This window comes from Ictidomys tridecemlineatus, chromosome 1, assembly GCF_052094955.1.
Source record: "Ictidomys tridecemlineatus isolate mIctTri1 chromosome 1, mIctTri1.hap1, whole genome shotgun sequence".
Classification (NCBI taxonomy): Eukaryota; Metazoa; Chordata; class Mammalia; order Rodentia; family Sciuridae; genus Ictidomys; species Ictidomys tridecemlineatus.
Genome location: NC_135477.1, coordinates 52957106 through 52975903, shown reverse-complemented (window position 1 = coordinate 52975903; position 18798 = coordinate 52957106). Strand labels below are relative to the sequence as shown.

The 18798-nt window shown below is 39.8% G+C and overlaps 1 protein-coding gene across 6 annotated transcripts in view; it reads left to right on the top strand.

Moving 5' to 3' along the window:
- Tet1 (tet methylcytosine dioxygenase 1) overlaps positions 1-18798 on the top strand; it is a 137324-nt gene that overhangs the window by 7580 nt on the left and 110946 nt on the right. For 5 of the 6 annotated variants that reach the window (XM_078041215.1, XM_078041210.1, XM_078041206.1 and 2 more), the window contains exon 2: positions 5831-7839. In XM_078041215.1, coding sequence (XP_077897341.1) covers positions 5950-7839 — 1890 coding nt within the window. In that variant the 5' untranslated portion in view covers positions 5831-5949. Of the gene's footprint in view, positions 1-3793; positions 3936-5830; positions 7840-18798 lie in introns of all 6 variants that reach the window. The other variant, XM_078041208.1, reaches the window with a different exon arrangement.

Genomic DNA, 18798 nt, shown 5'->3' with positions numbered 1-18798 from the left:
TTTTTTTTTAAAGAGAGAGTGAGAGAGGAGAGAGAGTGAGAGTTTTTTTTTTTTTTTTTTTTTAAGTCTCGGTGGACACAACATGTTTGTTGGTATGTGGTGCTGAGGATTGATCCCGGGCCACACGCATGCCAGGCGAGCGCGCTACCGCTTGAGCCACATCCCCAGCCCAGCATTGCAATCTTAATACAGGAGATGAAGCATATTTCCAGTGATATAAGTTTCTAAAAATTGTCCAGGCATGGTGGCACACTGTAATCCTAGCAGTTTGGGAGGCTGAGGCAGGAGGATTGCAAGTTTAAAGTCAGTCTCAGCAACTTAGTGAGGCCATCAGCAATTGACCAAAACCCTGTCTCAAAATAAAGTATAAAAGGGGCTGGGGATGTGGCTCAAGCGGTAGCTCGCTCGCCTGGCATGCGTGCGGCCCGGGTTCGATCCTCAGCCCCACATACCAACAAAGATGTTGTGTCCGCCGAGAACTAAAATAAATTCTCTCTCTCTCTCCCCCTCTCCTCTCTAAAAAAAAAAAAAAAAAGATAAAATATAAAAAGGGCTGAGGATGTGGCTCTGTTGTTACGTGCTCTTCGGTTCAGTATCTGGCACTACCCCTCAAAAACAAATAGTTTCTAGAGATTGGAATGGATTGTTTATTCATAATAAGAAAGCATTCTTAGAAAGATATTGTTGACTTTCTGGAAAATGAAATTGGAATGCCTTTGGATCTTTAGTTTTCTTCTTTTTGGTACTGGGGATCGAACCCAGGAAAGCTTTACCACTGACCTACATCCTCATCTCTTTTTATTCTTTATTTTGAGACAACATCTTGCTAAATCACCTCTAATTTGTGACTCTTCTGCCTGGATTATAGGCATGTGGAATTTCTCACATTGTGGACAATCAATTGGGAAAGATATTTGAGAAATCAGAGGCATCAGGGAATTGATTCAATTATGATACAGAGATACTTCTTCTGGTCTTTAAAATACTTGGTCTTTACTTTATAATCCTTCACCTTTTTCCTTTCCTGGAGATTGAATCCAGGGCCGCACACCTGCTAGGCAAGCTTTAAGCCACATCTCCAGCCTCTAGTAATTTTCTGAACTGAAAGTAGCCCAGGTGTGTCTACTTCCAAAGTTCATTTTCCTAACCTACCTTCCACATTCCCCATCTCTCAACCTCTCATCACAAGTGGGTTTTCCCCTGTAGGAGCCCACTGAGACCTCACAACAACCCAATTTCAGATGAAGAAATATGGACTTAATTAAGAGGTCTGCTGAAAGGCACATAGCCAGTGACAGATTCACGTGTAAAGTTTTTTTTGTTTTTTTTTGCTATATGGAATTAAACCTAGAGGTGATTAACTAGTGAGCCACATCTCCAGCCCTTTCTTAAAATTTTTATTTTATTTATTTTATTGGGTACTAGGAATTGAACTCAGGGACACTCAACCACTGAGCCACATCCCCAGCCCAATTTTTGTATTTTATTGGAGATAGGGTCTCACTGAGTGGCTTAGCACCTCACTGAGGCTGGCTTTGAACTTTTAAAAAAATATTTATTTATTTATTTATTTTTAGAGAGAGAGAGAATTTTTATTTTTATTAAGAGAGAGTGAGAGAGGAGAGAGGGAGGGAGGGAGAGAGAGAGAGAGAGAGAGAGAGAGAGAGAGAGAGAGAATTTTTTAAAAAAATATTTATTTTTATTTCTCGGGGGACACAACATCTTTGTTGGTATGTGGTGCTGAGGATCGAACCCCGGGCCGCACGCATGCCAGGCGAGCGCGCTACCGCTTGAGCCACATCCCCAGCCCCGAGAGAGAATTTTTTAATATTTATTTTCTAGTTGTCGGCAGACCCAACATCTCTGTGTGTATGTGGTGCTGAGGATCGAATCTGGGCCCCACGCATGCCAGGCGAGCTCGCTACCGCTTCAGCCACATCCCCAGCCTTTGTTTTGTTTTGTTTTGTTTTGTTGTAGTTGGACACAATACTTTGATTGATTGATTGATTGTGCCAGCACCTCGCACATGCTAGGAAAGGGCTCTGCTGCCCAGCCACAATCCTAGCCCGGCTTTGAACTCTTGATCCTCCTGCTTCAGCCTCCAGAGTTGCTGGGATTGCAGGCATGTGTCACCACACCCAGCACATATAAAGCTTTCTGGAACTATCTGCAGTCAATAAATCAACCAGGGGGTCTTAGGATTTCCTGGGTCAGATCTATGAACCCAAAAATAAAACAAAATTTGAGGATGATAAAGGACTATCCATGGGCTTGGGATGTGACTCAAGCGGTAGCGCGCTTGCCTGGCATGCGTGTGGCTCGGGTTCAGTCCTCAGCACCACATACAAACAAAGATGTTGTGTCCGCAGAAAACTAAACAATAAATATAAAAATTCTCTCTCTCTCTGTCTCTCTCTCTCTCTTAAATAAAAAAGGTATTATCCACTTTTTTCTTTATTCCTTGTAATAATATTTAAAAATAAACCTACTCCTACCGTTTTGTTTCCTTGGTTGCTTGCTGTGCTGTGAGTTAACCCCACCCTGCAAGACTTGCCTGCTTGGCATGTGCTCTACCACTGAGCTACATTCCCAGTCCCTTTTATTTATTATTTATTTTACTTTTTGGTACTGGAGAGGAAACCCAGGGACACTTTACCACAAAGCCACTTGCTAGCCCTTTGTATTGTTACCTTGAAATAGAATATCACTAAGTAGTTTAGGGTCTTGCTAAATTCCTGCGGCTGCCCTTGAATTTGCCATCCCACTGCCTCAGCCTCTTGAGTTGCTGGGATTACAGGTGTGAACCATGGCGCCTGACCCCATTTTGTATTTTTATTTAGAAACAGGGTCTCACTGAGTTGCTTAGTGCCCCAACTCTTGCTGAAGCTGGCTTTGAATTTGCGATCCTCCTGTCTTAGTCTTCCGAGGCTCTCGCACCCCACTTATTTATTTATTTACATGTGGTGCTGAGAATGGAACCCAGTGCCAGACCAGTCTCTACTATAACCCCAGCCCCTGTTGTCATGCTTTTGATTCTGTGATCTTTAGAAACACTGTGGATATATTAATATGATGAGTTTCCTCTTTGGCCATAGGTCATTTTTTGGCACTGGAGATTGAACCCAGGGGCACTTTACCACTGGGTTACATTACTGAGGCTGGCTTCAAATGTTCAGTTGTTCAATCCTCCTGCTTAACCTCCTGATTCATTAGGATTACAGGTACACAAAATTTCATGCCCTTCCGTGTTTTGGTTTTGGTTTTGTTGTGACATGGTCTCACCTTTGTTTCCCAGGCTGGTCTCCAACTCTTAAGGCTCATGGGATCCTTTCACTTCAGCCTCCAGAGTAACTTTAACTTGGAACCTCGGGTGCTTGCTTCAGTGCTCAGCTTAATTGCTTGGTCTTATTATTTATTTATTTTGAGAGAGAGAGAGAGAGAGAGAGAGAGAGAGAGAGAGAGAGAGAGAGAGAGAGAGAGAGAATTTTAATATTTATTGTTTAGTTTTTTTTCGGCAGACACAGCATCTTTGTTTGTATGTGGTGCTGAGGATCGAACCCGGGACGCACGCATGCCAGGCGAGCGCGCTACCGCTTGAGACACATCCCCAGCCCTGCTTGGTCTTATTTTGAATCAGGGCAAACAATCTGAGATACAAAGAAAATTGATGATGGCTCTTGGTTAACCCTTTTCCCTTTCTCCTCTCTTGCTTACTTTCAAATAATATTTGCTAGCTTTGTATGTTTCATTGTTCTAATCTCATTTTCTTCTTATTTTCAATTTCCTTGCACAGGCATTCATCATGAGACTTTTGGTACCCTTGGAGGAGGGGATTTTAGAACCAGCATTCTTTGGATTAAGTTGGGTGAAAGAGAAAAGAGGGACATCATTTCTGAGTGGGGGCAGGGCCCACCACAATCCCTTCTTTACACATAGTAGGTACTCAATAGATCTTTGTTGGACCTGTGAGTCTTATTTGTATCCTGATTTGCTAATACTAACTCTTTGAGATTTTGTGCTATTGTTTGCATGTGAATAGCTCAAAACTTGTGGGTTGTAATTAGAACACAGTGTTAATAGTGGATCCCCAATGAGTCTGTTTCTTAGTTTATGTTAGTCTCTTTTCCTCTCACTTTACCAGATTTGCTTTGGAACATGTGCACATGATACCTCTGCCTGTGTTGGGATGTGCTCCGGAAAGAGTAAGAGGTGTGTGTGTGAGAGAGAGTGTGTGTGAAAGAGAAAGAGAGAGGTAGAGAGGGAGAATGTGGTGTCTGGCATTTAACCCAGGGCTTCACTTATGCTATCAAAGTGCTACATTTATAGCCTCCAAACTATATTTACCCTGTCTGAGAGACAATTTTATTTTTTAAAGTACTAGGTATTGAACCAGGAGTGTTCTACCACTGAGCTACATCCCTAGCTTTTTTTATTTAATAAAAAAAAATTTATTTGTTCTTTTTAGTTTTATATAACAATAGAATATATTTTGACATATAAACATGGAGCATAACTTCCTATTCTTGTGGTTGTACATGATGTGGAATTACACTGGTTGTATATTCATATTTGAACATAGAAAAATTATGTCTGATTCATTCTGTCTTTCCCATTCCCATCCCCACTCCCTTCTTCCCATTCCCCACTGTCCAACCTTCATTTCCCGAACCCCTCATTGTGAGTCGGCATCCTCATATCAGAGAGAACATTTGGCTTTGATTTTGGGTAAATCTGTTTATTTCACTTAAATCTGTTTATTTCACTTAGGATGGTAGTCTCAAGTTCTATCCATTTATCCGAAAGTGCCATAATTTCATGCTTCTTTATGGTTGGGTAATATTTCATTGTGTATATGTGCCACAAATTTTTTATTTTGAGACAGGGTCTTGGTAAGTTGCCGAGGCTGGCCTTGAACCTACAATTTTTATGCCTCAGCCTCATTGGGATTACAGGTGTGCACTACTATGCCCAGCCTAAGAGGTTTTTTTTTTGGGGGGTGGGGAATACCGGGGAATGAACTCAGGGGCACTTGACTACTGAGCCACATCTCTAGCCTTATTTTATATTTTATTGAGAGACAGGGTCTCATTGAGTTGCTTAGTGCCTCATCATTGCTGAGGCTGGCTTTGAACTCAGTGGTCCTCCTGCTTAAGTCTCCTGAGCAGCTGGCAAGAGGTTTTTGGTTTATTTTTTGGTACCAGGGATTGAACCCAAGGGCACTTCCTCCTTGCTAAATTGCTGAGCTAGCTTTGAATTTGCAATCCTCCTGCCTCAGCTTCCCAAACCAATGGGATTGTAAGTACCCAGTTTAGGGATAAATTTTAAAGTATCCAAATGGGATTTAAAGGTATGAATGACATGTAACTACTAGTGTGATTATCTTATTTAAAGAACTTCATCAACTTTTATCAGTTGTCATAGTAACTAAAGGAGCATTGTGAATTCAAGTTTTAAAGAAGCCTTTGAGGGGCTGGGGATATAACTCAGTTGGTAGAGTGCTTGTCTCACAAGCACAAGGCCCTGGGTTCAATCCCCAGCACACACACACACACACACACACACACACACACACACACAAAGATTCCTTTGGTCTATAGTAGATTGCTTGACTAGCACGTGCATGCCCTGGGTTCCCTCCTCTGGGTTTGATGCCTAGTACCCACCACACAACCACACACACCAAAGAGTTCCTTAGTATATTTTTGTGTATGTCTATTATACTTCTCTTTGGAAGTAAACATTTTCTCAGTTCCTCAGTTTCACATAATAGTAAATATTCTATTTCAAATGAGAACGACTTACAATATTTTTGTTATTGTTATTATTCCAGACCAAAACCTGGTGCGACTAAACTTGACAATACATCCAGATTCTCTGCAGAAGTGAGACTTTCCAAAGGACCAATGACTCTGTTTCCTGTGTCCTTTCATTTTTTCCTACTCCATAACTATGTCTCGATCCCGCCATGCAAAACCTTCCAAATTGGTCAGAAAGGAAGATTTAACCAAAAAGAAAAACATCCAGCTGAAGAAGACATCCAAGCCAGCCAACAAAAATGTGACATCTGTCAAGACTGTGAGCCTTGGAAAAGTAAAGAAATTCCTTCAAGAAGGAGATGTTAAGAAAAAAACAGATCCTAAACCACCTACGCCAGTCAGAAGCCTTCTGACAAGAGCTGGAGCAGCCCGAATGAATTTGGACAGGACGGAGGTTCTTTTTCAGAACCCGGAGTCCTTAACTTGCAATGGCTTTACAATGGCTCTCCGAAGCACCTCTCTTAGCAGGCGGCTTTCTCAACCCCCAGTGGTTACATCTAAACCCAAGAAAGTTCCACCTTCCAAGAGTTTAGAAAAGCAACATGAGTCTGACTATAAGGTAGTCAATGAGACGGGAGGAAAGGGCTCAGAAAATGATTCGGTCCCCATCCATGATCCAGATCCCCTCATCCTCCCTGATATAGAGAATCTAATCAGTGTACAACATACATCTTTAATTGAAGGTGAGAGTCAAGAGACAACTCAGTCTTCGTCTCAAGGGATAGAGGATACCAAATTCCATGTACCCGCTCATAGTAGCCCTTCAGCAGGGATCCTTTCTGGGCCGTTGGAAGGGACACATTGTAGTGAAGGACCATTCTCTGAACAGATATCAAATGGTATCAGTGATTCTCCTGGAATGTTTGCTCAGGACACTCTAGTTGCCCCTTTAATCCAAAGATCAGCCCCCGAAGTTACCTCTGAAAGTACCATTCAGTTAGAAGATTTGGGTTCCCAAGTACAATCTCTAAAGCTAACTGATTCTTATCTGGAACCTGTGAAGAGTGAACCTACTTGTTTCCCATCTCCCAGTTTTAATAAGATTATACCTGAATTAGATGTTAGAAATTGCTTGTCTCTTGGTGGGTCTGTATATCCCAACACTCTAATAAAACTCCTCTTGGCAGGCTCAGAACCAGAAACCCTTGGTGCTCAACCAGATCATCCAGGGGCCTTCAAATCTACCCTAGATCAAGAGGAAGTTCCTGATACCACCTCTGTCCTAAGACAGGCCTTCAGTGCTATCCCTCATCAATGGGAATTTCCTGGTGCTAACTCAGTTCATGGTGAGGCTCTCGGTGAGACCCCAGACCCACCAGAGATTCCTGGTGCTATTTCGGTCCAAGGAGAAGTCTTTGGTACTATCCCAAACCAACAAGTAATGCATGGTGTGGTTGGGGATGCTGCCCCAGACCTGCCTACTTTTCTTCCTATTGTTCCGAACCCAACTGCTACTTGTAATGCTCCCCTCAACCTCAAATGTCCTGAGCCCCAGAGCGCTGTCCCATATGGGCTTGAGGTCCAGAGTGCTACGCCAGTTTTGCCTTTGGGCTCAGGACACACTCCTCAATTATCATCAAACTCTGAGTTAGGTTCCATACCTCCAGGAACAACTGCAAGCAATGTAGAAAATGAGAAGCACGTTCCAAGAAGCCTTCTGCCAGCTCACACTCAGGGGTTCACTTCCACCTCTGTTTCACTGGGTGTGACCCCAGTCTCCCAAGCCAATGCCAGTATATCAGAAGGAGGAAATTCCCAGGTTAGCATGACCAGCTTGGCTGATGTTAACACCACAGGGACATCTGTGCCAGTGTCAGTTGCCAATACCACCTCTTCTCCCTCTACCACCTTGGTACCAACTTCGGAAAGAAAGAAACGAAAGCGATGTGGGGTCTGTGAGCCCTGCCAGCAGAAAGACAACTGTGGCGAATGTACTTACTGCAAGAACAGAAAGAATAGCCATCAGATCTGCAAGAAGAGGAAATGCGAGGAGCTGAAAAAGAAGCCATCTGTGGCTTTGGAGGTAAGCAAAGGGCCAAAGGCCTGGGAGACAACTGCAATGTGGGTATAATGATCTGTGCAGAGATGATTTGTTTCAGTCCTATATCATCGTACTTTGGTGAAATGTTGGCTTTATCTGTAAGAATTTGTGGGTCTACTTGAAGATTGTCTTGTGCTCTGATGCCTTTGCTTGCCTTTTTTTTTTTTTTAAACTCTTATTTTTTGGTACTGGGGATTGAACCCAGAGGCACTTTACCACTGAGCCACATCTCCAGCCCTCTGTGTTATTTTTATTTATTTTTTGGTACTGGGGATTGAACTTGGGGTGTACCCACCCACTGAGCCACACCCCCAGCCCTATTTTATATTTTATTTAGAGACAGAGTCTTAATGAGTTGCTTAGCGTTAACGCTTTGCTGTTGCTAAGGCTGGCTTTGAACTCTACATCCTCCTGCCTCAACCTCCCAAGCCACTGGGATTAGACGTGTGCATCATCATGCCTAGCTGTATTTTTAATTTTGAGATAGGTGTCTCACTTTGTTGCTTAGGGCCTTGATTAGTTGCTGAGACTGGCCTTGAATTTGGAAACCTCCTGCCTCTGGAGCCACTGGAATTATAGGTGTGTGCCACTGCACCTGGCCTTAGGTCGCTTTTAGAAGTTGTCCCAGAAAACTAGAACATAGAGTTTTCCATTATAGGATTTGATAGAGACATAGGGAAATTGCATGAAATTTGGATTGGCTAAAATTTCTACTCTGCCTCATTTTGGCTAATGGATGTCTTTTTTTTGGAAGTTACAGGACTAAAATATAAGAGTGGAAAAAATTCATTAACTCCTTAACTCCCTTGAAGCCCAGAAAAATCCAAGAAGTTAAAAAACATATATTTTTTAGTTTAGATGAGCACAATACCTTTCTTTCTTTCTTTCTTTTTTAATATCTTTATTTTATTTTATGTGGTACTGAGGATTGAACCCAGTTCTTCATGCATGCCAGGCGAGCGTGCTACCACTTGAGCCATATCCCCAGCCCCAAATACCTTTTTTTTATTAATTTTTTTTGAATGTGTTGCCGGGGATCGAACCCAGTGCCTCATGACAATCCTGCCTAAATAAGTTAAAGTTTTTTGATTTTGAAAGAGTTAAAAGTGGGGCTGGGGCTGGGGCTCAGAGATAGAGAGCTTACCTAGCAAATGTGAGGTGCTGGGTTCGATCCTCAGCACCACATAAAAATAAATAAATAAAATAAAGATATTTTGTCCAACTACAACTAAAAAAGAAAGAAAGAATTAATACTTTTTGTTAAAAAAGAAAGAAAGAATTAATACTTTTGCATACTTATGCTACAAACTTTGCCTTAGAGGCGTTTCAATAAAACAGCTTTCATCTCAATCTTTAGGGGGTGACTTCTACCTGTTCTGCTTATTTCAAGGGGGTTTTAGTGATTAATGAAAATAGTTTGTAAACTTCAGTATGACACAAATATTAAGTCTTTTTTTTTTCTTAAAGAGAGAGAGAGAATTTTTTTATTATTTATTTTTTAGTTTTCGGCGGACACAACATCTTTATTTGTATGTGGTGCTGAGGATCGAACCCGGGCCGCACACATGCCAGGCGAGCACCGCTTGAGCCACATCCCCAGCCCAAATATTAAGTCTTAGTACAAAATTTTATGAACCTATAATAGTAAAAGTATCATTTAATTTAGAATTTACTTAAAAGATTTTTATAGAGCTTGGCTAAAACTCAAAACTACTGCTTATCACATTTTTGGGGGCAATTGAGCTAAGGGGTGCTTTTATTGTTTTATTTTGAGAGAAGGGTCTCGTTAAGTTATTGAGGCTGATGTCCAATTTGCCATTCTCCTGCTTCAGTGGGATTACAGGCATGCACTTCTATTCTATGCCTGTCTTGCCTCTCACATTTTTTTTTGTTTGGGGGGGTGGGGGAACACCAGGGATTCAACCCAGGGACTCTCTAACTACTGATCCACATCCCCAACCCTTTTTATTTTTTAAAACACCTGTGGGGGTAGGGCAAGGTTGTGGCTCAGTGGTATGGCACTTGCCTCAAACGTGTGAGGTACTGGATTTGATCCTGAGCACCACATAAAAATAGATAAATAAAATAGGGGTATCTTGTTTGTCTACAACTAAAAAAAAAAAAAAAACACAAAACACACCTGTCAGGCTGGGAATGTGGCTCAGTGTTAGAGTGCTTGCTTAGCATACATGAAACATGGGTTCTATTCTCAGCACCACATATAAATAATTGAATAAAATAAAGGTTCATCAACAACTAAAAAAAAAATTATGTATGCTGTGCATGGTGGCACATGCACCTGTAATCGAAGTGGCTTTGGAGGCTGAGATGGGAGGATTGTGAGTTCAAAGCCAGCCTCAGTGGGCTGGGTTTGTGGCCCAGTGATAAGAGTCCTCATCTAGAATGCTTGAGGTACTGAGTTCAATCCTCAGCACCACATAAATGTAAAATAGATAACTGTGCCCACTTAAAAAACCAAAATAAATAAATATTTGGCGGGGGGAGCCAGCCTCAGTAAAGGCAAGGCAACTCAGTGAGACCCTGTCTCTAAATCAAAATAGAAAATAGGGCTGGAATGTGGCTCAGTGGTGGAGTGCCCCCGAAAATCTACATACTTTTTATATAATATATACATTTTATATATAAAACTTTTAAAAATAAATTAAAAGACAGCTGCAAGTGACTAAAGAGGCAGGAGGAACACAAGATTTAGGTCAACCTCAGCAGCTTACCGAGACCCTGTCACAAAAAGAAAAGAAAAGAAAGATCTGCCATCATATATAACAAATCAAAATAAATAAATAATTTAGTAAAAGAAAAGAGATGAGGTTGTAGCTCTCGGTAGTAAAATCCTCTTCGTTCAATCCTCTGTACCAAAAATAAAATAAAACAATTGTGAAGAATGGGACTTTATGATTTATTTATTTATTTTTTTGGGGGGAGATGCTGAGTGAGCTACGTCCTTGAGTCCTTTTAGTTTTTTATTTTGAGACAGGGTCTCGCTAAATTGTTCAGGGCCTTGCTAAATTGATGAGACTGGCCTCAATTTGTGATCCTTTTCAGCCTCCCTAATCACTTGGATTATTGGTGTTAGCACCACCCAGTGGGCTTTATGATTTTTAAATCACATGAGGTTATGTTCATTTTGTCTACTATAAATGCAGGTATTATAGGGGGAGTTGATTTAAAAGCTTTTTTGAACTTTAAATCAATCATTTTTCTATTTCTTTCTTTTTTTTTTTTTTTTAAGAGAGAGTGAGAGAGGAGAGAGAGAGAGAATTTTTAATGTTTTATTGTTTATTTCTTGGCGGACACAACATCTTTGTTGGTATGTGGTGCTGAGGATCGAACCCCGGCCGCACGCATGTCAGGCGAGTGCGCTACCGCTTGAGCCACATACTCAGCCCTCTATTTCTTTCTTGATTTGACTTTTTTTTTTTTTTTTTTGGTATTGGGGATTGAACCCAGAAGCACTCAACCACTGAGCCATATCCCCAGCTGGATTTTTTATTTTATTTAGAGACAGGGCCTCACTGAGTTGCTTAGCACCTCTCTGTTGCTGAGGCTGGCTTTGATCCTCTTGTTTCAGCCTCCTGAGCTGTTGGGATTACAGGTGTGTGCCACCATGCCTGGCTATTGACTTAAAATTCTATTTACTTGTTTGTTTATTGAGTTCTTGGTACTAGGGATGAACCAGGAGCAATCTAACATAGGACTACATCCTCCTCATCCCTTTTTATTTTTTATTTTAAGATAGGGTCCCACTAAATTACTGAGACTGGCCTCAAATTTCCAATCCTCCTTCTCCAGAATAGCTGAGATTACAGATGTGCACCACTGTGTTGGCTTGATTTAAAATTTTAGTCCAAAATGCTGATTTCTTATTTTACTAAGTCTTTGCAAACAAGAGCCCAGATGTTTAACCAATCCTAGATCAATGAGCATTTAAAGTGTTTCTAGAATATTTTGTTATTACAAACCTTATTGTAATGAGTAATCTTTCTTTATATAAGTCATTTCACACATGTGGGAATAGAACAAATACGACTGGTTACCAAATTGTTTACAAATATCTAAGACACTCAGTATCAATATTAATATCTCTTCCAGAGAGACCTCCCTTGTAAACTACTGATGAGTAGCATTCCTAATTGACACAGTACCCAAAACAACATCTCTAATACATATAAGCACTTTAGTTCTCTTCTTTCCCAAACCTGCTTCTCCTCTTATGTTGGCTTCAATGGCTTACCATATACATGGTCACCCAGAATAGAAAAGTCAGTGAGCTCTGATGCCTTCCTCTCTCACCCTTCTACATTCTTTAATTTTATAAGATGTGAGCCCACCATCCTTTGTATTTTCTTGGCCACTAGTTGAGTTTTTTTGTTTTGTTTTTAATCTGTTGTTAATACAATTACAGAATTCAGTTTATTGTCAACAGTGCTTATTGCCTTCTGGGCTATGCACGGAAGATAGTCAGGAGTGTACCAGCTAGCAGGGAAGTTAAGAAATCAAGCAAGGCTGCCTTACTATCTCCTTCCTAAATACATTTAGTGTTCTGCATATTGGTTGTATTTCTGTCAAAATAAAACAAAGGGCTGGTGTTATGGCTCAGTGGTAGAGAGCTCTATTGATAAGCATGAGGCACTTGGTTAGATCCTCTGCACCACATATAAATAAAAAATAAAGACTTTGTTTACCAAAAACTAAAAAATCAATCAATCAATCAATCAAACAAAACAAACAAAAGAAAATAGAGACAAAGTTTCAAAGCATTTAAATTATACATAAAGTCTCAATGTATTAGCTTGGAATATTACAGGTGTGTGGGATTACACACCTGTAATCCCATCTACTGCGGAAATTGAGGCAAGAGGATCCAAAGTTTGAGGCCAGCCACCACAATTTAGCAAGAGGCTGTCTCAATAAAATTTAAGAAGGACTGTGGTTGTGGCTCATTGTACAAGTACAACTGAGTTCCATCCTCAGTACCTACACAAAAAATTAAACAAAACCAGGCTGTATTCCCATGTCATAGTCATTTTGCTTTTTCTGACAACCCCACTCTCTCCTGTCACTCTCACCCCTTACTCTGTCAAAACTGTATGTGTGTGTTACCCAGGCTACATACCAGCTGACTTTTTTCCCCTAAGTGCCTGTCTCCTTTAGCACAGTAAAAAATGCTCAATAAATACTTGTTGGGAATATGAAAAGAGAATATATTTGTAACTCAATCAGTTTTATAAATTTAGATCTTGAGTGGTTTGTTGTTGTGCTGGCGGTACTGGGGATTGAAGCCAGAGGTGCTTTACCCCTGAGCTAATCCTTTTTACTAACTTTTCTCTCTCTCTCTCCCTCTCTCTTTTTTTTTTTTTTTTTTTTTTAAGTATTTTAGTTTTCAGTGGACACAACATCTTTATTTTATTTGCATGTGGTGCTGAGGATCGAACCCAGCGCCCCTCGCATGCCAGGCGAGCGCTCTACTACTTGAGCCACATCCCCGGCCCAACTTTTCTCTTTTTGAGACAGGGTAACTTATTTACCCAGGCTGGCCTCAAACTATTGATCATCTTGCCTTGTTTTCCAGATTGCTGGGATTTCAGATGTGCATCACTGTACCCAGATGGCTTTCAATTTTTTATTTTTGTGATGCTGGGGTTCAAATTCAAGGCATCCTGTGTTAGAGGCAAGCACTCCACCATGAAGCTTCATCCCCAGCCCCTGGCATACCTTTTTGTTTTCTTTGTCATACTAGGGATTGAATCTAGGGGCATTTATCATTAAAGTACATTCCCAGGCCTCTTTTTGTTTGTTATATATATATATTTTAAATTTATTATTATTTTTTAAATTTGTTCAATACATGACGGTAGAATGCATTTTGACATATTGTACATAAATGAAGCACAACTTCTTCCTCTGGCTGTACATGGTGTAGAGTCACACTGGTAGTGTAATCATACATATATATAGGGTAATAATGTCCATCTCATTTCCCCATACTCCCACCCACACCCTCCCACTCCACACCTCTCCTCACTCCCCCTGTACAATCTAAAGTTCCTTTATTCTTGCTTACCTCCTGCCTTTTTTCTTTATTTAGATTAATGAGATGGAGTCTTGCTAAGTTGCTTTGGGCCTCACTAAGTTTCTGAGGCTGGCCTTAGATTTGTAATCCTCCTGAGACACTGGGATTACAGGCATGAGCCATGACACCTGACACTTTCCATACTTTTTATTGGTAAATTATACATAATGGTGGTATTTGTTGTTACATATTTTACATGCACACGGTATAAAAATATAATTTGGTCAATAACATTCTCCAATATTTCTCCTTCTCCTATGGTCCTTCTCCTCCCTATAGTCCCTTTTCCTCTACTATACTGATCTCCCTTCAATTTTCATGAGATCTCTCTGACTTTTCCTTTTTCTTCTTCAGTTCCACATATGAGAAAAAAAAACATAGAGCCCTTCAGTTTGGCTTATTTCATTTAACATAATGGTCTCTGGTTTCATTTTTTTTTCTGTAAAGACATAATTTAATTTTTCTTTATGGCCGAATTAAACATTATGTATATATACACCACTTTTCTTTAATCCATTCATCCTATGACGGACATCTTGGCTGATAACATAGTTTGGTATTGTGAATTGTGCTGCTGCTGTAAACATGAGTATGCGTGTATTTCTGTAGTAAACTGATATTAAATCTTTAGGACAAAAACTGAGGAGTGGTATAGCTGAATCTTGGTGGTTCTATTCCTTGTCTTTGGAGGATCCTCCATACTGATTTCCATAATAGTTGTACTAATTTAAAATCCTTCAACAGTGTAAAAGGATTCCTTTTTCTCCACAACCTCTTCAAATCAATTATTTTTGTTCCTTAATTTGGGGACAAAATGTGAGTCATGAAGAGACACATGATGTCAATTTATTCCTTTATTATTTGGGATCATCATTTTTTTTTAAGTTGTTGATGGATATTTATTTATTTACTTACTTATATGCAGTGCTGAGGATTGAACCCAGTGCCTCAGACATACTAGACAAATGCTAGCATGAACCACAACCCCAGCCCCTAAGGATCATCATTTTGATTCCTTAGTTAAGGTAGTGTCTTTTAGCTTTTAACATTGTAATTTACTTTTTGTACTTTGTAAATGTCATTTTTAAAAATTTGGTACTGGACATTGAACCTTAGAGCACTTTACCTCTGAGCTACAACCATTGTATTATTAGAATACAATATCTTTTTTTTTTTTTTTTTTTTTTAAAGAGAGAGTGAGAGAGGGGAGAGAGAGAGAGAGAGAGAGAGAGAGAGAGAGAATTTTTTTTAATATTTATTTTTTAGTTCTCGGCGGACACAACATCTTTGTTGGTATGTGGTGCTGAGGATCGAACCCGGGCCGCACGCATGCCAGGCGAGCGCGCTACCGCTTGAGCCACATCCCCAGCCCCAGAATACAATATCTTTATTTATTTTTGTGTGGTGCTGAGGATCGAACCCAGTGCCTCACAGTGTAAGGCAAGCATTCTTCCACTGAGCTGCAGCCCCAGCCCCTCTTTTATTCTTATTTATTTATTTATTTATTTATATTTTCAGTTGTAGTTGGACACAATATTATTTATTTATTTAGAATTTTAATATTTATTTTTTAGTTTTCAGCGGACACAACATCTTTGTATGTGGTGCTGAGGATCGAACCCGGGCCGCAGGCATGCCAGGCGAGCGTGCTACCGCTTGAGCCACATCCCCAGCCCCTATTTTATTTGTTTTTATGTAGTGCTGAGGATAGAACTCAGCAGCTTGCTTGTGGCAGGCGAATGTTGTACTGCTGAGCCACAATTCCAGCCCCACTTTTTTATTTTTCATTTTGCTAAGTTGCTGAGGCTGAACCTTGGAATTCTCCTATCTCAGCCTCCCAAGATGCTGAGATTACAGATGTGTGTCACCACACTCAGGGTAAATACCTTTTTAATTTTTTTTTTAAACCCATTTGAGTAAGTGCTTTACCAGTGGGCTCTACCCATACTTTACTAATTTCCAGATTCCTTATGGTTGAGATAGAGACTTTGTAAATCTTTTTTTTTTTTTTTTTTTTTTTGTATCAGGGATTAAACCTAAGGGAGTGTGACCACTGAGCTTCATTCATCCCCAGCCTTTTTTATATTTTATTTAGAGGAAGGGTCTCTGAGTTGCTGAGGCTGGCTGGCTTTGCACTTCAGATCCTCCTGCCTCAACCTCCCAAACCACTGGGATTATAGGTGTGTGCTACCCAGCCCGGCCTGCCTTTGGTTTTTTGGGATTGGCTTATTTTGCTCAGCATGGTATCCTCCAGCTCCATTCATTTACTAGGAAATGCCATAATTTCATTCTCTTTTAAGGCTGTGTAGAATTCCATGAGAGTGAGAGAAAAAAAATATATATATATATTATCTATCTCACATTTTCTTTATCCATTCAAGGACACCTAGGTTGGTTTCAGTTTAGCTATTGTTAGTTAGTTGAGCTACTATAAAAACACTGATGTGGCTGTGTCGCTATAAACCAAGGAATGGAATAGCTGGGTCAAATGGTGATTCCATTCCAAGTTTTCTGAGGAATTTTCATACTGTTTCCATAATGGGAGAAAATTTTTCCCCCCTTTAACATTCTCTACCCTATTTGATTTTCTTTTTTTTCTTTTTTTAAAGAGTGACAGAGGAGAGAGAGAGAGAGAGAGAGAGAGAGAGAGAGAGAGATTTCTAATATTTATTTTTTAGTTCTCGGTGGACACAACATCTTTGTTGGTATGTGGTGCTGAGGATCGAACCCAGGCCACACGCATGCCAGGCGAGCGCGCTACCGCTTGAGCCACATCCCCAGCCCGACCCTATTTGATTTTTAATCAATGATTCTTTATTTCCATCATTTCTTCCCACTCTAATAATTAGCTTATACCTCTAAGGGAGAGCTTTTCCATTTTATTTACTATTTATTTATCTTTCAGAATAAACTCATGGATTTTTATTATATTCAATGGATTATAATCCTTTATTAACTTTTGTTGTTGTTGTTCCTGGGAATTGAACCCAGGGCACTATTCATTCCCAGACCTTTTTTTGACAAGGGCTCACTACTTTGCTTAGGGCTTGGCTAAATTGCTGAGGCTGGTCAGAATTTGGTCTCCTCCTGCCTTAGCCTTTCTTTCCCGTTTGCTGGGATTACAGGTGTACACCACTGTGTTCTGCCTTAGAGATTAAATATAATTATTAGAGTTGGAAGAAATGATGAAAATAAATAATTATCAGATGAAAAATCATTGCACAAAAATCATTAATGGTTGCTTAAACTAGGGAGTGGAAGTTTGTGGACTAACAATATATTTATGAAGTCTCAATAACACACGCCTCCAGCATCCTAATTATTTAATCTGATGCTCAGAAATTGCACATTTGACCAGAGAGCACCTTCAACATTCTTTGAGTAATTCTTTCCTTTCTCAGACAAGAGTTCTTTCTGTTGCATGTGTTTGTTTACTTTCTGTACTGTCCCAAACCTGGGAATTGAACCCAGGGCACTGTACTACTGAGCTGTATCTCCCACCCTTTTAAAATTTATTTTGAGACAAGGTCTCACTAAATTTCTCAGACTGGCTTTGAATTTAGGGTTTTCTTGTCCAGTCTCCCAAATCATTGCTGAATTTACAGGCATGCATTATTACTACACCCATTTTTTTATGGTTTATTTTGCTTAGTGTTCTTTATAAGACTCATCAGTAATATTGCTTACACTTATTCTTTGTCATTGCAGTAGAGTATGTCATCATATGTATAACAAATAATTTATGACTTCTGTTAATGAGCAGTAGTGCTTGTATGAACACTGAACATGTCCTTTGGTGAATATATGTATATATTGAGTTTAATCCTGAGAATGGCATTGCTGGATCATAAAATATGCATATGTTTAGTTTTCCTAAATTTTACCAAGTAATTGTAGTCAGGTGTGTGTCCCACACCTATAATCCCAGTGACTGTGGATGTAGAGATAATCGATTCATAAATTCAAGGCCATCTAGACAATTTAGCAAGACCGGGTGCCAAAGAATAAAAAGGGCTGGGTGTGTCACTCAGTGGTATAGTTCCCCAGGTTGAATTCACGAAAATTAAAATTTAAAAAGTGAAAACATCAAGTAACTATGATTTTTCTAATTAGAACTTCCTTTAGGGGCTGGAAATATGGATCAGTGGTAGAATATGTACTTAGCATATGTAAGGACCTGGGTTCAATCTCTACAAACAATAAAAAACAAAAGCTGAGCACAAAAATAATAAATAAACAAAAACAAAAGTAAAAACCTGCTGGATTTTGTTTATGACATGTTCAATGTATGGATTTGCTTGGAGAGATCAGTTTTGTTTGGATACAAAGCTTCTAGTTCATGACCATTGTACCTCTTTATGTTACTTTCTTTGTGTGTGTGTGTGTGTGTGTGTGTGTGTGTGTGTGTGTGTGTGTGTGTGTTGTTGGGTATTAAAGGCAGGGCTTTGTGCATACTAGGCAAAGGATCTACCTCATATCTACACCCTTACTGTCCCTTTTTATGTAAGGCTTATGGAATTCTTTTTGGGGGGAATGTTTTCAATCATATTTTGTAGTTTTCAATATATACTTTTTCATTATTCACTTCCACAATCCTCTTCCCCATGCTAGGAACAGAACTCAGGGCCTCACATGTGCCAAAGTGCTCTACCAGCAAGCCACATCCCAGCCCTTATTTAAACTTGTTTATTCCTGAGTATTTCATATTTTTTGGTGTTACTCATGGTTGAAGACCATTTAATTTGGTTCCTTGAAATATATATTTAAAAAATTTTTTTAGTTGTAGTTGGACACAATGCCCTTATTTTATTTATTGTTAAGTGGTGCTGAGGATCAAACCCAGCGCCTCA